Genomic DNA, 19,783 nt, shown 5'->3' on the forward strand with positions numbered 1-19,783 from the left:
ACCAAACTCCTACAGGCTGCTACTTGGAAGCAGAGTCCCTAAGATGGAGATTCTACATTCAACACGTGGAGGGCAAGGCAGACTGGTGGTGAGACAAAGAACTGTTTCACACCTGTGAGAAGGTTTGCGCTTTCCCATTGGCTGTCGGGTCTTTGAATGCACCACCCCGCTAGGAGGCGGAGGTAGGATAAAAGCTGTCGGCACTGTGTGTTTCTTTGTCTTTCACGGTAACCCCCGGTTGCTGACAGGAAGCACTAGTCCGGACTAGCTAGCCAGCATCACCTCGCTGGTCGAGTTGAGCTGGGACAATTTTATATCGGTCTGATATACAAAGGGGATCCGAGGAAATACTGGCCGGGTATTCCCTCTATCTGCAGCGGGTTTAATCAGCCTGGATTCAAGAAAAGGACGGCGTTCTGTTTCTCGCTTGTCGACATGGATTACGTCCCGTCCACTGCTCTGGGCGAAACGGATCGTTAAACTCTGGCGAGAGATTTAACTGACAAACAACGCACACCGTAAGGCTTTACACAGTTCTGGGCAGATGTTAGAACTAGTGCGTTTTGGTTTGTTATTAATGAGCAAAGGGTTCGCTACCGCTGGTGCCATTAATGTGATCTGATTGTAATCATGTATTGGCCATATCTGGTTACTAATCTGTTGCTGTGAATGTAAAACTGATCATTATACCGTTTGATTTTTGTTGTGTTAAGTAGCTGGGTTAAAACCGTAAGCGCTACCTGCTAAACCACTCCTTTGAAGGAGTTTAGTTACTGTCCGCGAGATAATCGCGGTGAATCAGCTGTTAGCCACTAGAGTGGTTATAGTGGCCGTTTCCCTCGGTAAATCAAAAGTCTCAGTCTGTCCTAACTGCACGTGGGGTCCAGACCTGGGTGGCTGAGGGAGCTGGCCATTATCTATAACTAAGATCTTTTCCTCCTTTATTCTGTTCCTTTTACTAACCCACACACGGACATACAAGCTAGCCACGTAGCTCCCGAGCTAACGCTGCTAACTTAACCACGTGGGGTTTGTATAGCGCTAATAGGTGATTTAGCATATGGTATAAACGTGCGCGTTGCCTAGCAACCCCCACCTCGGCTTCTTCAGCCCCCTCTCCGTGCACTCAGCACCACTACCGCCCTCTTGAGGCTGAATAGTTATGTGCAGCTCACAGGAGTAGCCATTTTTGGAGTTGTTTTTGTATTAGAACTACATCTCGACACCGTCCCCTCCTCTCTCACACACACACACACACACACACACACACACACACACACACACACACACAGACGTGTCCACAAGACAGCTGATTTGTTCCAGCTGATTGAGTTGTTTATGTTAGCACAAAAAAAATATTGCTTTTGTTAGGTCCAAATTCACTTTGACAGGAGAATTGTTCCGTTATCTCTTTAGCTGCCATTGTCAACAAAACATGGCATGTTTCTATATCCAGTCCATCCATTTGCAAAAGAGTGCAAAGGTCATGGTTACAGTGTTTGAAGAATCAACCTAAGAAAATATTTGTTTGACTTTTGAATGACTTTGTATGATTGGGGAAGTCCTGGGTAAAGCAAATCAGAAGAATGGAGCCAAAAGGATTCTTTTTAGCTTGAAGATGCAGTAAAAGCTTATTATAATTATTATGAATAACTGATTGAATTGTGATACTGTTTGATAACCAGCTTTAACCCTCACCAAAATTGTGGTACTTGTTGATATTGTAAATGGTTCAATTCAAAATTGACTACATTGAAAAAACTTACAATATATTCATGATTTCTGATTTAGAAGCTGGTTTGCCATTTTAAGACTTGTACAGTTTGAGCAGCTCTAACAATATTTTTTTAAAGATAATTTTTTGTTGGTAGTTTAGGCCATTATTCGATAGGACAGCTTAGACATGAAGGGGGAGAGAGAGGGGGAATGTCATGCAGCAATGGGACGCAGGTCGGAATTGAACCTACAGCAGCAGCCGCTGCTGCAAGGTCTGATCCTCTGTACATGAGGCCCACGCTCTACGCTCTATCCAGGCGCCAAAGCAGCTCTAACAATTTGATTTATTTTTTAAACTTCGGATCAAAATCTGAATTTGGGTATTATGACAGCATCAGCAGAGAGTGTACAGTAGGTGAGGGGTGATATACCATCTGAATGAGTTGGAGGAGCTTAGGACATGTACGTGAGGGTCTGAGGCAGGTGACATTTGCAACCGTTTAGAGGAGTCACTAATATATTAGGGTGGGTGTGGACTGCAAAGATGTTTGATTTTAGTCTTGCCGGTAGAAGTTTTCTGACATTTCTCTGACATGTTACTTTTCCTTCTCCTTCCCTTTTACTTCTTCTCTGTTTGTCTTTGTCTCTTGTAAAAATTCCAATCTTTCGCTCATTTCTTTATTTTTCACTCTGGATTTGCTTTCTACTTGTCTCTTTCCATTCCAACTTAATTTCTTTTTCTATCCCCCTCTCTTTGCCTTGATGGCCATTTACACTGCCCCCCTGTTTGTTATCAAGGTTAAAAAGTGATATGGCTCCTTTGGTCAGACTCGCAGCACTTCAATAATATCAGTTTAATTTCAGCCTATAGCCAATTACTCTACAAATCTGCTGGACTCTCTTTGGAATGTCATCTTAAATACATTGAGGAGATATACTGTACAATTTATCACTCAGGAGAAGTGTTATAAGGTGGAGATGGTGATACAAACCAAAAACAAATCATTGACTCATGCTTTTGTTGTTACAAGCCTGCAGCTGTTCAACAAATGAAAGCCTGCTTTAAGGTGTAGTCTGCAAATGAGTCGGCCCTTTATATGAATCATATATGTGCCATCTCTGCCCTTCCTATGAAGACTTTGATCAATTGCTATGCTTCAGTTAATGTGTCAAAGGACATGGATCAAGCTAACTAGCAGCTCCTGCTCTCCCATCTTCTCCCCTTTTTTCTTTATCTTCTTTTGAATTTCATACACCCGCTTCTTGTCCCTTGACCAATCGTGTAATGCAGCATACAGGAATTTTCCAAGGCTGGCAGCTCTGACAGCCCTGAGTGGAGCACTGAGCCATCAAAGGTTTCAGCTAGCACAGCTGAGTGTCACATATTAGTCTTAAATGATGTGAAAACTGTGAAAGCCCTGCCATCATTAGAATTCTTAAGGGAGAAAAAACGGATACAGGGGTAGAGTGGCGGGTGGTGAGTAATAGTAGAAAGATCTGAGAGGGCTCGGAAGAGAGGAATGGAGAGACTGAGGTGGAGAGATGTAAGAAGGGGGGGGGAGAGAAGTGAAAAGGGACGGAGTGAAAGAGCAAGCCACTGTTATGGTAGAGTGCATTAACATTCAACTGACGTGCCGTGCTTCCCACATTGGAGAGAAAAATAAACAATTTCACAGCATTACAAGCCCTGTTCATCACCATTTGTTTGTTTCCTGAAACATGAGGGGGCTTGGAAGACACATTGATGAATTACTGCCTCTTGGATGGAGAGTGGAGACAAGAAAGTGAGAAAAAGCACAAAATATATAATTAGGACATTTCCTCCTACAAACTGCACCAAAGGGAATTGTGACAGAATTAGCACACCATTAATTGGTAAATAGTTCTGCCCATTGTCGGAATGCCACACTGAAGAAAACACTAGCAACCTTTTAATCTTACGTTTTATATTGTTAGCATAATTTTTTTTGTTGAATTAGCTCTAGAAACGGGACTCAACAAACTGTGGTTGTGTGAAAAACAAATAGTTTGTCTAAATGGCTTGTGCAGCTCTAACATCAGCTTCCACATTGGTCTTTCTCTGGTTTGCATTTATCTGAGGGGACAGGTGCAGATGTTTTATGCCTGAAGCCACTTTTTTTCCCATGTTGAACTTTGAGTAATAGCTCTGAAATAACCCAGAGACCATGTGTCTCTTCTCCCCTCACCCTCCCCACCCTGCTATCTCTTTGGTAACTGACAGCGGAGGACACGTGCGGTGGCACCCTAAGGGGCTCCAGCGGGCTCATCTCCAGCTTCGATTTCCCCAGTGGTGACTCCCCTGGCGCTGGTGGAGGTGCTGGAGGCCTGGGCAGCAGCGGGGAGTGTAAATGGACCATCCTGGCAGATCCTGGGGACACCATCTCCCTGGTTTTCACTGAATTTCAGATGGAGGAGAAGTCTGATTATTTGGAAGTAGAGGGATCTGAACCGACAACCATTTGGTGAGTTGATCTGTCACGAGTAGTGATGGTGTGTTTTGCTTGTATTTCATCAGATGAGAATACAGTTGTCCTGTGACAGTAGGTGTGTATTTGGGTGTGTGTTGTACGCGTTAAGGTGTTAACAGAAAGGTGAGATGAGGTTGAAGATGAAGCGTTGTATTGGTTGGAGAGAGATAACGTACTAAATTCTCTCAAAAGAATTTTTAGTGCTTTAGTAAAACTGTGAAATCATGGCCTATATTCTGTAGGAAAACAGGACTGCCAAATCAAATGTAGGCCCGAAAGTAAATTTTTAAATCCAGGGACGCTAGCACTTTTATCACAATTAGTGTGTTTTGTAAGTATGAAGTCAGTTTTGATTGACAAGTTAAAGTTCCAATAAAGAAAGTAGTAAAGTTATGTTTATTTGTTTGGCCCAATATTGCATACAATGCTTTAATGGGCTTTACAGGCCCACAGCTGCACTTCCAAACTTCAAATATAAGGAAGAATTCCCTCAAAAACTTGACAGAAATGCAAAGAGAAATCCCCCATCACTTTAATGGCTGGGGTGCAATAAAAGAGCTGTAGGTTTAAAAAAATGAAAAAGTAATATAATTAATTTACCTATCTAGTAATGTTTTGCCCTATAGAGACTGGACTACTGTATATGTAATCATAAAAAAAGGTTATGGGCACTTATAGAGAGAATAAAGTTTTGACAGATTGAACGAGAGCTACTGTATCAGCAGCTCTAAATCTATTCCAAAGAGACGTGGGGGCTTGGTAAAACAAGGCTGTATTGCCTTGGGATTAGTTCTTGGGATAACAAGGAGGCCTTTGCGGTGTGTGATCTTGAAGCATGCAAAGAGCAATGGTTCTTAGTGTGTGGTTGAGCATGTAATATTTTATAAGAGCAGCACTCTAAAATCAGCCACGTGTATTGGAAACTTAAGGGGAAAAGCCAGCTGACTGGCATGCAAATGTACCTTTTTAATGAATTTTCATGGACAGTTGTGTGCAAAAATATTTTTAATATGCCTTGTGGTTCTGGTTGAATTAAATAAATTCACAGAGAGGACACATGGTTCCCTGTTTTATAATTCAAATTAAAGTGCACATGAATTACAAATATTTAACAGTTTTGTTTGAAAAGCAGCCTTCAGACACTGGTTTATGGCTTTCTATATTGGGATGATGTAGAAGTTACTCCAAACTGAAACAAGGAAATATGAAATAGGTTTGACCCCCAACCTTGAGGCTGAGGTTATCCATCTCTTCCACATCATGAGCGAATGGGAGCATTTGCCAGGTTTATGTGATCCTGCCGGGCATTAATTATAATTGGCTGAAAGAAGCTCTAATCAATCACTGAGCTACAAGCTTTGTTGTCCCTGAGAGTTGTCATCCAGAGTCAGGAGAGAGAGAGGCAGACACTGTCAGTGAGAGACGGAGAGAGTCAAAAGGAGAGGCGCTCAGAGTGTGGTGATGACTGTTAAGTATTGTATGTTGACGAATCTTAAGAGAGTTTGACAGGGAGCTGATATGGGATGACACTGATGTGTTTTGACAGACCATCAGGATACCCTCTTCTCTTAGGTATAAAAGCTCAAAATGTAACTCTTTCACTGACAGAAATTCCTCTCAGAGCCCCAGTGGCAAATGCTTTGTGTTGTCTTGTGTCTCATGCTTTTCAGAATTAAAGAAAAATGGCTAAAAGTGGTTAATTATTTACATACATTTTATTACTACTCCTTTTTATTAATTAATCCTCTGGTCATGATATACAGTATCTTCACACGTTGAAGAGACTTCTGCAACCGACATCTCACGTTCACATTAAACACACATAAAACCATCTATAAATGTAACTCAAATTAAACAAAGTTTTTTTTTTTAACAGACCATAGTAGAGATGATTTTTTTCCATTGGCAGTAGTCTTACATTGTATTTTAACGATTCTATTATCACAGCTATTTACATTAAACCAAAATAAATCACAACTGTAAGCTAGGAAATTGCATTGAAACACAAATCTTGAGTTTATCGAGAAATGTCTCGTCTTTCAATATTAATGGCATCTAATATGCTATACATATTATATACATTCAGAGAATACTTTGTTACTTTAATCTACAACAGGGTTTTATTATACTTTCTATTCATTTACTTATCTTAAGGTCCCAGCGATTAGAAAGATATCAGGAAAAATTACATTATGCCATACTTTTTCCTGTGACCCTGTCTGCCATCAGGGTATACTTCCATGAGCCGTCTTCACATTTGAAATTCAGACAGTGTCCGTGGAATCAGGTCTCATCATAGTCCTGAGTTTCCCTTTCACACCTGTAAGCACACAATGGGATATTGTCCATGTCAGATGCGTTCTCACTTACTAGAAATAATTCAATTTAGTTTAGATGAAGGGTGGCGCCTGAATAGAGCGTGCAGGAGGCAGGACATGACTAGGGTTGGGTACCGTTTGGATTTTTACGATTCCGATGCCGAACTGGTACTTTTAAAACGATTCCGATTCCTAAACAATTCCTAAACCGATTCTTGAAAAACTGAAAAATGACAAAAGAAAGGCTTTTTATCAATTTTTTTTTTAATTGAAAATTTTAATTTAACAATATATTAGTACTTAAATACTAAAGTACTTAAATATGTAATAAGTAAACCTAAATCACCTAACACATAGCTACAATAATGTAACAAATAACAGTTACACTATTAACAAGTAACAACAAAATAAATGTTGAGTTGCTATGCCAACCAGCTTCAAACTTTAGCCGTTCTTTTGCAGAAAAGTGACCATATTTGCCTTCTCTGGCAAGATGGGACACCTCTCCTGACTTATGACATGTCCTGCACCGGAGAAAACTCTCTCAGGTGGTGTCCAAGAGGTCTGTACACACACAGGTATGAGTTTGAAAGGGCAGACAATTTGGGGAGGCTGTCTCGCCTCCCCCACCACCAGGCTACAGGCTCTTGTCCTGAACGATAGACTAGCAGAGCAAGTGTAATATGTTTACTAGCGATTACGTGCAGTCAGTGAATGGTTAATATGCTTTCACGTCCGTTTTGGTGAGCCCAGAGGGAAAATATGCCATTTTAAAAGTAGCCTACATTTACGGTAGCTAGCTAACGGTAGACTACAGAGAAAGTGTGATATTTTTACGTCCGTTTCAGAGCGTGTACAAAAAGGCGTCTATCAGCAGGGATTGTAGAGTGCATGTCGGGAATAGCGCGGACACACGCTTCACACCGCGAGCGGGCACGTGCGCCACTTGGCAGAAAAGGGAGAAAAAAAAAAAGAGGCTGCCGCTGTCCAGAGCGACAGAGGGAAAATATTTCAGTCGCAACCGAAACGAGGAACCGAAATTTGCGTTCTAATGCGGTCCAAATACTACCATTTGCGTAGGAACCGCTAACATAGTGGAACCGGGTTTCGGTACCCAACCCTAGACATGACATGGATTACACTGCATCAGAAAGCCAGTTCGTAATTTGGTCTTTAACAACCAAGTCTCTTGCCGTTCCTGGAATTTTGATTATTTCGGTGTCGACCCTTACCGACCGAATTTCCTGAATCTTGTCACCTCTCCAGTTAGGCATTTTTGTTGCTGTTAGGGTTGAAACGATTCCTTGAGTAACTCGAATCATTCGATTACTAAAAAACCTCGATGCTAAATGATTTGCCTCGAAGTTTCGTTTAATCAACGTTGTATCGCTCACGGTGTTTCTGCACGGATGATTATTACTGTCGCACACCGGGCTGACGCTGCTTTTACAAAATGAAGAAAGGGAGCGTAAATAGTGAGTGACTAAGAGAAGAGACAGGCTGGAGAAAACGACAAAGTGTCCAAAGTTTGGAATCAGTTCAAACATAATTAAAACTAAAACTCTGTACATTGTGTCTACTGCAAAATCAAACTAGCTTACCACGATAATGGCACAACGTCAATGCTTCAGCATCTCAACAGAAAACATTGAATCTAACTTAATCATCCATTCCACGAAGAAACAAAGATAAGAAAATACGTAGTGGTGACCACAATTTGATCTAAAGAGCCGACTTGTTGACTATCCCTTCGGAAAAAACGCTGATAGTTGCGCGCCTCTCTCTCTTCACGGAGGAACAGCTGATCAACTATCTACTAGCATAAGTGTAACAGAGCTGTGTGACATTGTAATAAATATATAAATGAAAATAGGTTGAGTATAACTAATATTTACATATAGGCCTATATACAGATCAGTCTCAGGTTGAAACTTGTAGTTCTGAAAGTTAAGTTGCACAACTTAAGGTAATGTTTATGTATGTTTAATGTAGGTTGTTATTGCATTTCAGAAAATGTTTTCTTTAAAAACAATGTAATATGGCACTTAAGTGCACTTGATGTTTAGTTTTTTGAGAGATATTGTAAGCAATGTAGGCAATACAAATGTAGCTTTTTCCGAAAACTAAACCAAACTATTTGTATATTATTGCTCTTCAATTAAACAAAAGTATTTCTTATCCGATTACTCGATTAATCGATGGAATAATCGGTAGAATACTCGATTACTAAAATAATTGCCAGCTGCAGCTCTAGTTGCTGTCTTTGTGTAAATCACCCTTCCTCGTCACCATCAGATGTTTGTCGCCTTCGGTTTTGCATGAGCAGCATGAAATTTCATCCAACACGCCCACACTTGCTGTAAATACTCACACTTTGGGCTCAATCGTAGATATTTTTGTGTTTGTTTTTGTACTAGGGAGCTGGCAGATTAAACAGTTTGTCCGATCCAACTGACTTGGACATTTGCATTCTCACATACACCTCTGCAGGGTAATGTCTAGGTAATTTCAGGTTTCCAGTGCATGTGTTAAAGGGACTATGGACTACCCCGAAGAGTGAACGGACATCTTCAGCTAAGTTGTTTTGCAGTGTCCAATGAGAGGATAAAACAAGACACATGCTGTGTTTAATTATCAGGCAAAGCAGTTTAACAAGCAGCACCTTCATTAGTGTGAGTTGTTACTTGTGTGTGTGGTGAGCGGTCACCAGGCATTACTAACACTCCAAAATGATGTTATTGTATGTCACCAATGTGAGAAGCTGTCAGGCCAAGTTCTCGTTTTAAGCCCTGCAATCCAAGTGGGACTGAGTGAGCTTGAGTGCAGAGGGGCCAGAATTTAGAGAGATGACTTCAATTCGGCCAGGTAAACAAACAGACAAGCAAACAAACACATTTCAGAGCGAGCAATTCTCGCATGCCCATAAAATTCATTGCTCTTGCTCCCTCTCTTTTTATGAGTGTCTCGGACTGTGTACAAGGCCGTTGGACCTCTACGCTTTCAAGCATCCTAACATATAGCACCAGCTGCAGGCAGAGACAGGCAAACTGTCAATGTACCCTAGTGGTTTAGAGCTGCTTAACAATGATTGACAGCCCAGAACCTCAAAGTCGGCAAAATTTAACCTCTCCTCTTAGCCCTTTCCATTTAAAAGCATGACCCAACTTAACTTTGTTTATCCTCTCTCAACCTGTGGTATTACAGATGTATGATAAACATGTGTGATAAACACAAGTAAAAATTTTAACACAGAAAAGTAATTGCAAATTAAGAAAACGTTGATCCCTGGAGAATAAAAATTGTCGATAATTCGCAAGAATTGAATAGAAAATGTAGGAATATTTTGAACTGGCCATTTTGGCCAGCCATTTTCCTGAAAGTGGATGATCGATGATGATCATAATAAAACCAATTCTTGAAAGTTGAAACTACTTAAATTACAAGACTGTAGGGCAAGAAATGTTTTGCTGACACCTCTCAGCAGTTTTTATCCTTTTATCAATTGAAGATTTTTTATCAGATCTCTGCAAATGAGTTTATTGATCCCATTGTTGTCACGCTGGAGAAGGTTGGTGTGAGTCTACACATCAATCACCGTGAAAATAGACAAGAAATCTCAGTTTCCTTTGACAAAAGCCAACATTGGAGTCTGGCTTGACCAAGGAAAACCGTTCTTTGTTATTCTTCTGACCTTTAATATGATTCTACAGCCCTGCTCACAAAGGGCAAAAACAACAAGCTGTAGATTACATGTCCTTCATTATTTCAAATAAGGACACAGAACAAAAAACCTGAAAGGCTTTGCGAATATTAGATACCCTTTTTTTTGCTTATATATATATGAAATGTATCAGAAAATGTTGTTTTTTATCATCTTATGCTTTTCTCTCCATATGCACCTTATTTCCTACCTTCCTATCATTCAGTTTCTTTGCAAATGTTTCTAAATATGAACTGTAACTATGACTAAGAAAGCTGAGACTTTGTAATTCTATTTCGCTGAGCAATCTGGCAATATTTGTTTGGTTCACTGAATATGAACAATCCTATTCTAACATAGTGGCTAAATGGTTGTCAGAGGAAGATTACAATATTCAAAGCAGGTTGAGAGCAAGAGGTGCCCTGCAGCCAAATTACAAACTTTGGTTAAATTACCACGTGTATTAGATCCAATTTCTTCCTGGGATTTATTATTTATCTTCCCAGGCAAAATATACAAATCAAAATGCCTCAAAAGCTTTCCTCTGTTGCAATCAGACTGCAGGGAATGCAATGTTTAATTGAAGGAATGTGAATTGACAATTGACCCAGGTATTCCATCAGGGCAATTAATGTAAGCAGCTACTGGATATACAGTCACTGGCTCACTGTCAGAAGTCAATCTACTGGCAGACCGGCACCAAACTGTACAGCTCCTGAACAGTCTCTGACGAGAGATTAACAGGAGGGCAACTGCTTCTTCCTTATCCTAGAAAATATTCTTACAATGACTCCCTCTTGTAAGACTTTATAGAATATGTGTAGGAGGAAAAGAAAAACTCACTTGGCCCAATCTTTTTTGATGAATTTGAATTGATTGCTCATTATCTGGAGTGCACCTACATATAATTTGTCTCTGGGAAAGTAGAGACACCAGAGATTTCAACTTATCGCTCTGGCCTTAAGGCCACATTTGGCCACAGTACCTGCACATTGGGACTTGTTACATTGGTATTTTGATGAGATAGCCATGGTCCCTTCAACCCCTCATCAAATCAGGCCCATTTCACTCTGAGAACTTTATGAGAACTCTTTAATGTGTCTCGCAAACCTTTGTCAGAATCTACCATTAGTACTTGAGACACCACAAATCAGTGATGTGAAGAATGCTAAAATGTGGATGAAACCAAGCGCATACAAATAAATAAATCTCTGAAAAGCCATATTGCTTATCTATGAAGGAACAAATGGACAGCCCGAGTGAGTCTGCAGAGATAGACTGGCTGTGCGTTATGTAAGGAATCCATTTTTCCAATTGGACTTTCTCATTTTTGTCACTCGATATGCACTGGAGAAGATACAATAAGAAAACGATAGACAGCACTTGCGATTTCTTATCTGTTGTAAGGAGACTAGGCAGTCCACTTTCCACATGCCACACAGGGGATTTTTTTTATCAGAATACAGCATAGAAAATCTGCTTAGAAACATAGGAAATTTTGGAAAGGATAGAACAACACAATCGGTAATATTTCAGTGGGGAGACCCGCTCCTGCTGGAGAGTCCGGTGCAGCCTAGTCTATATGATGGATGTATTAAGAGAACGTCTATATCCTTGATGTTCCACTTCCAGGATTGCTCCGGTTCCTGCAGGAAATTCTGTTTTCTTCCACTTTTTGTGTTGGTTAAACTCCGGTGGATTTATGTGGATTATGGTTAACTGCTCCTCAGATCTCTGCAGGGTTAATCCAGACAGCTAGCTAGACTCTTTCTAATCTGAGTTTTAGGGTTGGGTACCGAACTCTGTACTTTCTTTGGGTACCGACTGAATTACGTCGGTACTACCGATAGGTAGGGGTGCACCGATCCGATATTAGGATCGGATATCGGCCCCGATATAGCAAAAATAGCTGGATCGGTGGATCGGAAAAATTAACAGATCCAACAGATTTTTTTTTTACACTCCGTCGCAGCACCGGGGCCCCTGTTAACTGCGTACCCTTCTCACTCATGGTAGTAACTTTATAAGACAACAATTAATAACCCACAACTAACTCTCTTAAAAGGATAAAACACCAAAGCATATAACAATTTGAGACTTAAACAGTTTCTAACACTAATAATTTTACATTTACAAATGTAGCTACACCGCCGAATGGCATGCTGGGTAACATTGCAGCTGCTAGCCTAGCTAGCCAGGTAGCATAACAGTCTGTTAAGCTGGGAGAGGCTACGGTCGCTACTGCACAAGAACCGAGAAGAAAGTTAGCTAGAGGATGAAGAAAGACCGGAGATGCACCAGAACAACGTGTGCTCAAGAGAGGAGCCGTCTGTTGTTCCCAAGTTTTCTCTTTCTAACAAATCGGACATAATTTAGCCACTGTTTTTGCCCGTCGCTCTAACGTTACTGTGCTAACGTTAAAGACCTGTCACTTCAAGCATGCAGCGGAGCAACGTTATGAACGCAATCCACCTCCGGTCCCGCTACAGACCGTTGAGAAAGACGGGTTCAGAGCAATGACTAAAACTCTGGATTTAAGATGTCTTGCCTCGCTGAAATACGTCCGCCAACCTACTAACGTTATTCAAACAGCGAAGGAGGCTGACAGCGGAGGTACGTTCAGTTCCCCACTACAACCACACTACAACCTAACTTACCTGTGGCCAAGGTAGTGGTTATACAGTACTAGCTTACAACTATTTAGTTTTGAAAGGGAAACAGTGTTAAAGTTGTTTGTATGTGTAGGCTATTCATTCGATTTGAGTTTATTTTACTACTTTGCAGTTTGCACAATACAAATAGTTTAGCTTCTGTAACTGTTTCATGGATTCCCCTTCATACAAAGTTATTGTATAATGTCGTGGAGCCAAGCAAACTCTTAATCAAAGCTTTTAGTAAACATGATGACATTAACATGTTTTTGTGATATTCTATGTACTCCTGACAGTAGAATAAGCCATTATAAACCTATATAAAGGTGGCCCATTATTGATGGCCCATTATTATGTATTTAAATTTATTTTAAGAAGTTTGATTACATTATATTTTTGATTTGAATGCACAATTGTTTTTTAAATAACAAATAAATAAGAATTCAATACATTACATCTATGTTATTTTGTCTTAGTTAGGAAAGTAATGTTTAGTTAGGAAGGTCTGGTGCCTTTAGTGTCTTTCACATAGTGGAAGGAAGGTATGATGTGGAAGATATACAGTTTATTATTAATTCAGCAACGGTATCGGATCGGTATCGGGTATCGACAGATACACAAAGCCCTGGTATCGGTATCGAGACTGAAAAAGTCGGATCGTGCATCCCTACCGATAGGACCGATTCACTTTAAATCAAACTGTACCAAAATTCGGTACCTGAGAGTGTGTAAGCGTAAGCTTATCTGTCCTCTCTGCATATTGACAGAGAGCGGAGCTCCGAACACACACGCACGCAGCGCAGAGGTGCGGACGAAGTAAACTTAAGCAAACTACGTTGGCTCTGCAGTTTTGTTGAAGTCACTGCGATGCTGATAAAGTGGTTCCAAGTGTAGTTACAGTTTTTCACACACACAGCGCATATGATATTAATAGCGAGGCGAAAGCGGTCACGGTGCTGTTAACATTAACCTTTCCTCTGAGACCAGCAGGCACAACAGTAGTTTATATGCCCTGGTGACAAACTAACAGGCTGAGGTTGTAAGGCAAGACAACTTTATTTCTACAGCACCTTTCACAACAACGCAATTCAATTACATTCCTTTACACTTAAGTTAGTTCTCAATTAGTTCAATGTTGACAACAGGGCCAGTCACCAAGTTTATTGTTAAAGGTTTGTGTCATTATGCAGTTTACACTAAAAAGTCTTTGTTGTTTACATTCCTTTGCATTTTAGTTAGTTCAATATTAGCCTGTACACAATGTCATTTGTTTATTTATTATTTATAATATGTTCATGTTGGCCAAGTTCGGATTGATAGCAATCCTGAGTATCTGACTGGTGCACCCCTATCTAAAAGCACAACCAGTTTTATTAATGTTACTGAGTGAGCAGTGTTACCAGAATTTTTTTATTTTGATAACTGTTTTGATTTACAATTAAGGTGGAAAATGAAAGTTATTTTTGTTGATGTTGAAATGGATTTTAAAACATACCGAAAAAAGTATCGTTAAGGAACTGACATCGAAACAGAGGTATCTAAATTGGCACCGGATCGAAAGATTTTGAACGATGCCCAGACCTACCAATGACGATTGTGATTGGTTTAAAGAAATGCCAATAAGCCAGAGTATGTTTTTCTCCCATCCCGGAATGCTATGTGGACTAGCCAGACCCTCCTCCGCTCCGCAGCGTGTGGATATTCTGGCAAAGCAAGACTAGGTACAGTCTAACTCTGCAAATAGAGATCCCATTAGCGCTGGCTTCCCAGCGGAGCTTTCAGATACTGTCAAATCAGCAAGGCAAATAATACAACAATTACAGTCTGGTAAGTTCAGAAAATGACATCACTTTACTGTAATGCAGCCTTTAAAACCAGGAAAAGACTACACTTGTCATATTACGATATTACTATATCCAAAATCTAAGACGATATCTAGCCTCATATCACGATATCGATATAATGTCGATATATTGCCCAGCTCTAGTTTGCTGCACATTGATACTTGTTACTTACTCAAATCTGAATGTACAGATTGGTCCTCTGCAAGGTGTCATTAAGCCTTTATTTACTGTTGATGGCAGATAATGTTTTACTTCCTCTGCCATACTTTGCTGTGGTGATAACCGTATATAACCGAAGACGGGAAGTTATCCCCTGACAAAGGTAGCAACACCGACCCATTTACCAAAAGCGACATTAAGACTCAAAACAGACATGGCTGTCCTAGTACAACAATCAATGAAATCACTAAAGCTGTCATTTGACTCACTGGGTCAACAAATTAATTCCTTCAACAAAGCATCTCACTAGCATGAAAGCTTTTGCAGGGGGAACTTTGAGAAACTTGCTGAGATGGAAGGCGCTGTTAATTGACTACAATCACAATTACAAGCATTGGGTGGATGACCTCAAGAATCGGTCCAGACGCTCTAACTTGAGGATAATCAACGTCCCGGAGGAAAACGAGAATGACCAACACCCAACAAAATTTGTGTCAAACATGTTGATGGCTGTGACGGGGGCTGATGTTTTTGACACCCCTCCAGAGATCGAGCGAGCCCACCACTCTCTCGGCCCCGAGTGGGTGACGCCAGCGCAAGTTTCTCTGCTTTCAGGTTAAGGAAAAGGTTCTGAGATGGGCCAGGCAGCACAAACTGGTTTTCCGAGGCTCCGAGCTGAGAGTACACCCGGATATCGGCGCCATTTTGACTAAGAAAAAAGCGCTGTTTAACTCTGTTAAAAACTCTCTGTATCTGAAAGGAATGAAATTCTGCCTGCTGCACCCTGCCCGTCTTCAGATCTCCTTCCAAAACAACGTACTTTACTTTGATTCTCCTCAAAAAGCCCAGGACTTTTACAACCAACATGTTGCTCCAACTGGCTAGTGGCCGAGATGAAACACGATTGACCTGAGAGTGGAATTCACAACAATATGTGTCTATGTCATATGGAAGCAACATAGTTTGTGGCATCTTGCTGGTAGTTCTAGTTCGAAGAACAAGCTTAGGAATAGTTAGTAGTAAATGTTGGTTCTCTGTTCTGAGAGCCCTCTGTTCGGACAATTTGGGAGTTAGGTCCCATAGGGTTTTATTTTATTTATTGCTTTTTATTATTCTTTATTTATTAATGTTTTCTGCCCTTTTTCATTTCTTCTCTCTCTTGCCTCCTCCATCTTTCTCTTTCAACAAGGCACTACTTTACATTTACCCCCCTTACTCCTTAACATTTGATATTGTCTAATGTAACAAAAAATGGGGGAGCATGCCTGAAATTTGTGTCAGATTTGTTTTTCCACCTAAACATCTTAAGACTGACATTACCTTTTTATAAGAGACCCATTTAATTACTAAAGACCATCATAGATGAAAGGCCTCATAGGTTGGCCAAACCTTTCACTCCATCTTTAGTAGCAGGGCAAGGGGCATAGCCATTTTAATCCATAAGAAGGTCAAATTTTTCCCAACTAAAGTCAGTGCTGACCCTCAAGGCCGCTTCATCATAGTTTCTGGTTCTCTCAATAATGTTGATGTTGTTCTCGTCAATTTCTATGCACCTAACTGGGATGATGAATCATTCATTGCAAAAATGATCTCAGTCCTGCCGGACCTGAACTCTCACCATTTATTTTTGGGAGGTGACCTCAACTGTGCAATAGATCCACTATTGGACAAATTCTGCCCTAGAAGTGACCCTCCTTCCAAAATGGCCAAAGTAATCTCATCATTCATGAACCAAACAAAGTATTGACCCATGGTGTTTTCTTTTCCCTGACAAAAAACAATTTTCCTTCTCTCACGTCCACTAAACGTTTTCTAGGATTGAATATTTTTTTTTATAGCTATTTTCTATCTGCTGTAAATAGCATAGAATACTCCACTATTGTAATATCTGATCATGCTCTGTTGTTGCTTGACCTTTCGTTCACGCTTCTACAGAAAACACATCCCCCCATGGAGATTGAACTGCGCTTTATTAAATGATATATTCTGTGAAACCATCTCAAAAGCTATCGATGATTTCCTTATATCGAACAACTCTGACATCATATCCCCATAACTAGACTAACTTTTAGAACACCCCAATTATTTGTTTTTTATTGAAATTTTAGCAGTTCAAGTCCAATGAATAGCTTGAAATGGTACAAAGGTAAGTGGTGAACTGCCTGAGGTTAAAAAAAGTAAGGTTACCCAAAACTGAAAAATAATGTACATTTCAGAATTTTACAAAAAGGCCTTTTACAGGGAACAAGAAGTGGGTTAACAACGTAAAGCTGTTCTGCAGCAATGGAGGTTGATCAAGCTTTGAAAGTTGGTGCCACCAATTCCGACAGGTGTTCCAACTTTGGATTACTTACAACCCCCTCTGTTTGTATAAAAGTATTGTTGGAACACACTGTGGTACCATACCCTCGTGAGCATTATTTGAACAGTATTGTACTGCAGAAAGTAGTGTGTTGCCATAAAAATGGCGGGAAAAAGGCAATTAACAATGGAAGAGAGACAGACCATCATAACACTTAAGAATGTTGGTCTTTCCTACAGAGAAATTGCGATGTCAGTGAGTACAGTATTCTTTACCATCAAAAGGCACTTAGAAACTGGGGGAAACTCTGACAGGAAGAGGTCTGGCAGACCCAAAGCTACAACAGAATCAGAAGACAAGTTTCTGAGAGTCAACAGCTTGCGTGATAGGTGGCTCACAGGACAACAGCTTCAAGCACAGCTTAATAGTGGTTGTAATAAGCAAGTCTCAGTTTCAACTGTAAAGAGAAGACTTCGAGCTGAAAATTTGAAATCTTCGGTTCATCACGCAGGATTTTTGTACGCCGTCGAGTAGGCGAGAGGATGGTTCCTCAGTGTGTGACATCAACTGTCAAACATGGAGGAGGAAGCATGATGGTCTGGGTCTGTTTTGCTGGATCCACGGCCGGTGATTTGTACAGAGTGAAAGGCACCCTGAACCAAAACTACCACAGCATTTTGCAGCGCCATGCTGTACCCTCTGGTATGCGCCTAGTTGGTCAGGGGTTCATCCTACAGCAAGATAATGACCCAAAATGTAAAGTCCAAGCTATGCCAGAACTACCTTAGCAAAAAAGAACAAGATGGTAAGCTTAAAACATGGAGTGGCCAGCACAGTCACCAGACTTAAACCCCATTGAGCTGGTTTGGGATGAACTGGACAGAAAAGTGAAAGCAAAGCAACCTACAAGTGCCACACATTTATGGGAACTTCTGCAACGGAGTTGGGAAGAACTTTCTGAAGAATATTTGATTTCCATTGTAGAAAGAATGCCACGAGTGTGTTCAGCTGTTATATCTGCCAAAGGGGGCTACTTTGATGAGTCAAAAATGTTGAATACATTTTGGTTTATAAATTGATTCCATAATTTCTTTTTTAATTTAAATTGTTCATTTGTTCTATTCTTTCATTTCAGAGTACAATAAGACATTGAACTGCATGAATTTCAATAAAAACCTGGAAAAATTGGGGTGTTCTAAAACTTTTGACCGGTAGTGTACACTTGGACTCTATGGATTAAGGAGCCAACACTGAGTTGGTGTGAGTTTGAGGCTAAATCTTGCCCAGCTACTTCACTTTTGGCTGTGCGCTCATCTAGTATTCCCATACAACCAGCCACATTTTCTTGTAACCCAGTGATTATTTCAACTTCAAGAATCTGATCTCAGTTTAGATTTGCTTTTGGACTCAGAGCAGAATAACCACAACCCTATTCACAGTAACCGTCTCTCTTCCTTTTTTATTAGATTCACAGCTGCTACATATAGTGTTTTGACCTCAACCACCCAACTCCATTTTCCCGCAAATTTGTGACTAGTTAACTTTCTAAAGCAGGCGCAATCGCTTATTTGCTAAGAGTCGGATCGTGATTGTGAATGTATGATTTTGTAAAGGTGTTCATGAGATATATACCAACCTTTTGTGAACTTGTGAATTTCGCCAGCTGTCTTCTCTCCTTTATGGAGACAGATGCTGTGTGCATGGTGGGCTCGATGGTGTTTTAAGCCTCCAACGTCGCCTTCCAGGCAGGTAACCCTCACCTTAACCCTAACGATAACCATTGCCGCGCTGCCTGGGAGGAGAAGTTGTGGGCTAAAAACGTGTGTGTGTGTGTGTGTGTGTGTGTGTGTGTGTGTGTGTGTGTGTGTGTGTGTGTGTGTGTGTGTGTGTGTGTGTGTGTGTGTGTGTGTGTGTGTGTGTGTGTGTGTGTGTGTGTGTGTGTCCCAAATGACAGAGGAGAGCAGGTAAAGGAAATGCAGTGGAACGTGTTTTAAAAAGCGTTTAAAAAAAATAAATAACGCATTCACATTAGTCTATGTGTGGGAAAACACTGAATTATGTAATAATTGTTACAGTGTGTAACAGGTGTTACATGTGGGGGTTGGGGTGAAAATATAAAAAATAAGCCGTTTGTTTATAGTAAGATTTCCTGTGAAATAAAAAAATCAAGTCAAGTAGACTTACTAATGTATTTCTGAAATCTGCAATAGACACAAAGGGAAATGTAAGCCTCTCCCCCTTTTTGTTTTACTTTATCAATCTCTTCCTGTTTCTTTCTCTCAATCTATGATCTTCATTTCTCTCATTTTGATTGTCTGCCTGCCCCTTTGGTGGCGCTGCCAAAGACTATACATAGGAAAGCCAACCTTACACTCACTCACTCACTCACTCACTCACTCACTCACTCACTCACTCACTCACTCACTCACTCACTCACTCACTGTTGATAACTAGAATGGCATTGTTTGCTATTGACTGTGATACGATAGGGTGTGGTGCAGGGATTGCAAGTCAATGAAAAAAAGCCAGAGCTGGTCATCCTGACAAATGAGAAGGCTCCTGGCAGCTTTAAATCTCCACAATTATGGAGGGTCCCTTAAGCTG

The 19,783-nt window shown here is 40.5% G+C and overlaps 1 protein-coding gene across 1 annotated transcript in view; it reads left to right on the top strand.

The window, feature by feature from the left end:
- The window catches only part of LOC120561928 (CUB and sushi domain-containing protein 3-like), a 292,084-nt gene that overhangs the window by 74,937 nt on the left and 197,364 nt on the right, over window positions 1–19,783 (top strand). The window contains exon 5 of the mRNA XM_039805270.1: window positions 3,959–4,199. Within this exon, the coding sequence (XP_039661204.1) occupies window positions 3,959–4,199 (241 nt within the window). The remainder of the gene's footprint in view (window positions 1–3,958; window positions 4,200–19,783) is intronic.

The sequence above is a fragment of the Perca fluviatilis genome, chromosome 7 (assembly GCF_010015445.1).
Source record: "Perca fluviatilis chromosome 7, GENO_Pfluv_1.0, whole genome shotgun sequence".
Classification (NCBI taxonomy): domain Eukaryota; kingdom Metazoa; phylum Chordata; class Actinopteri; order Perciformes; family Percidae; genus Perca; species Perca fluviatilis.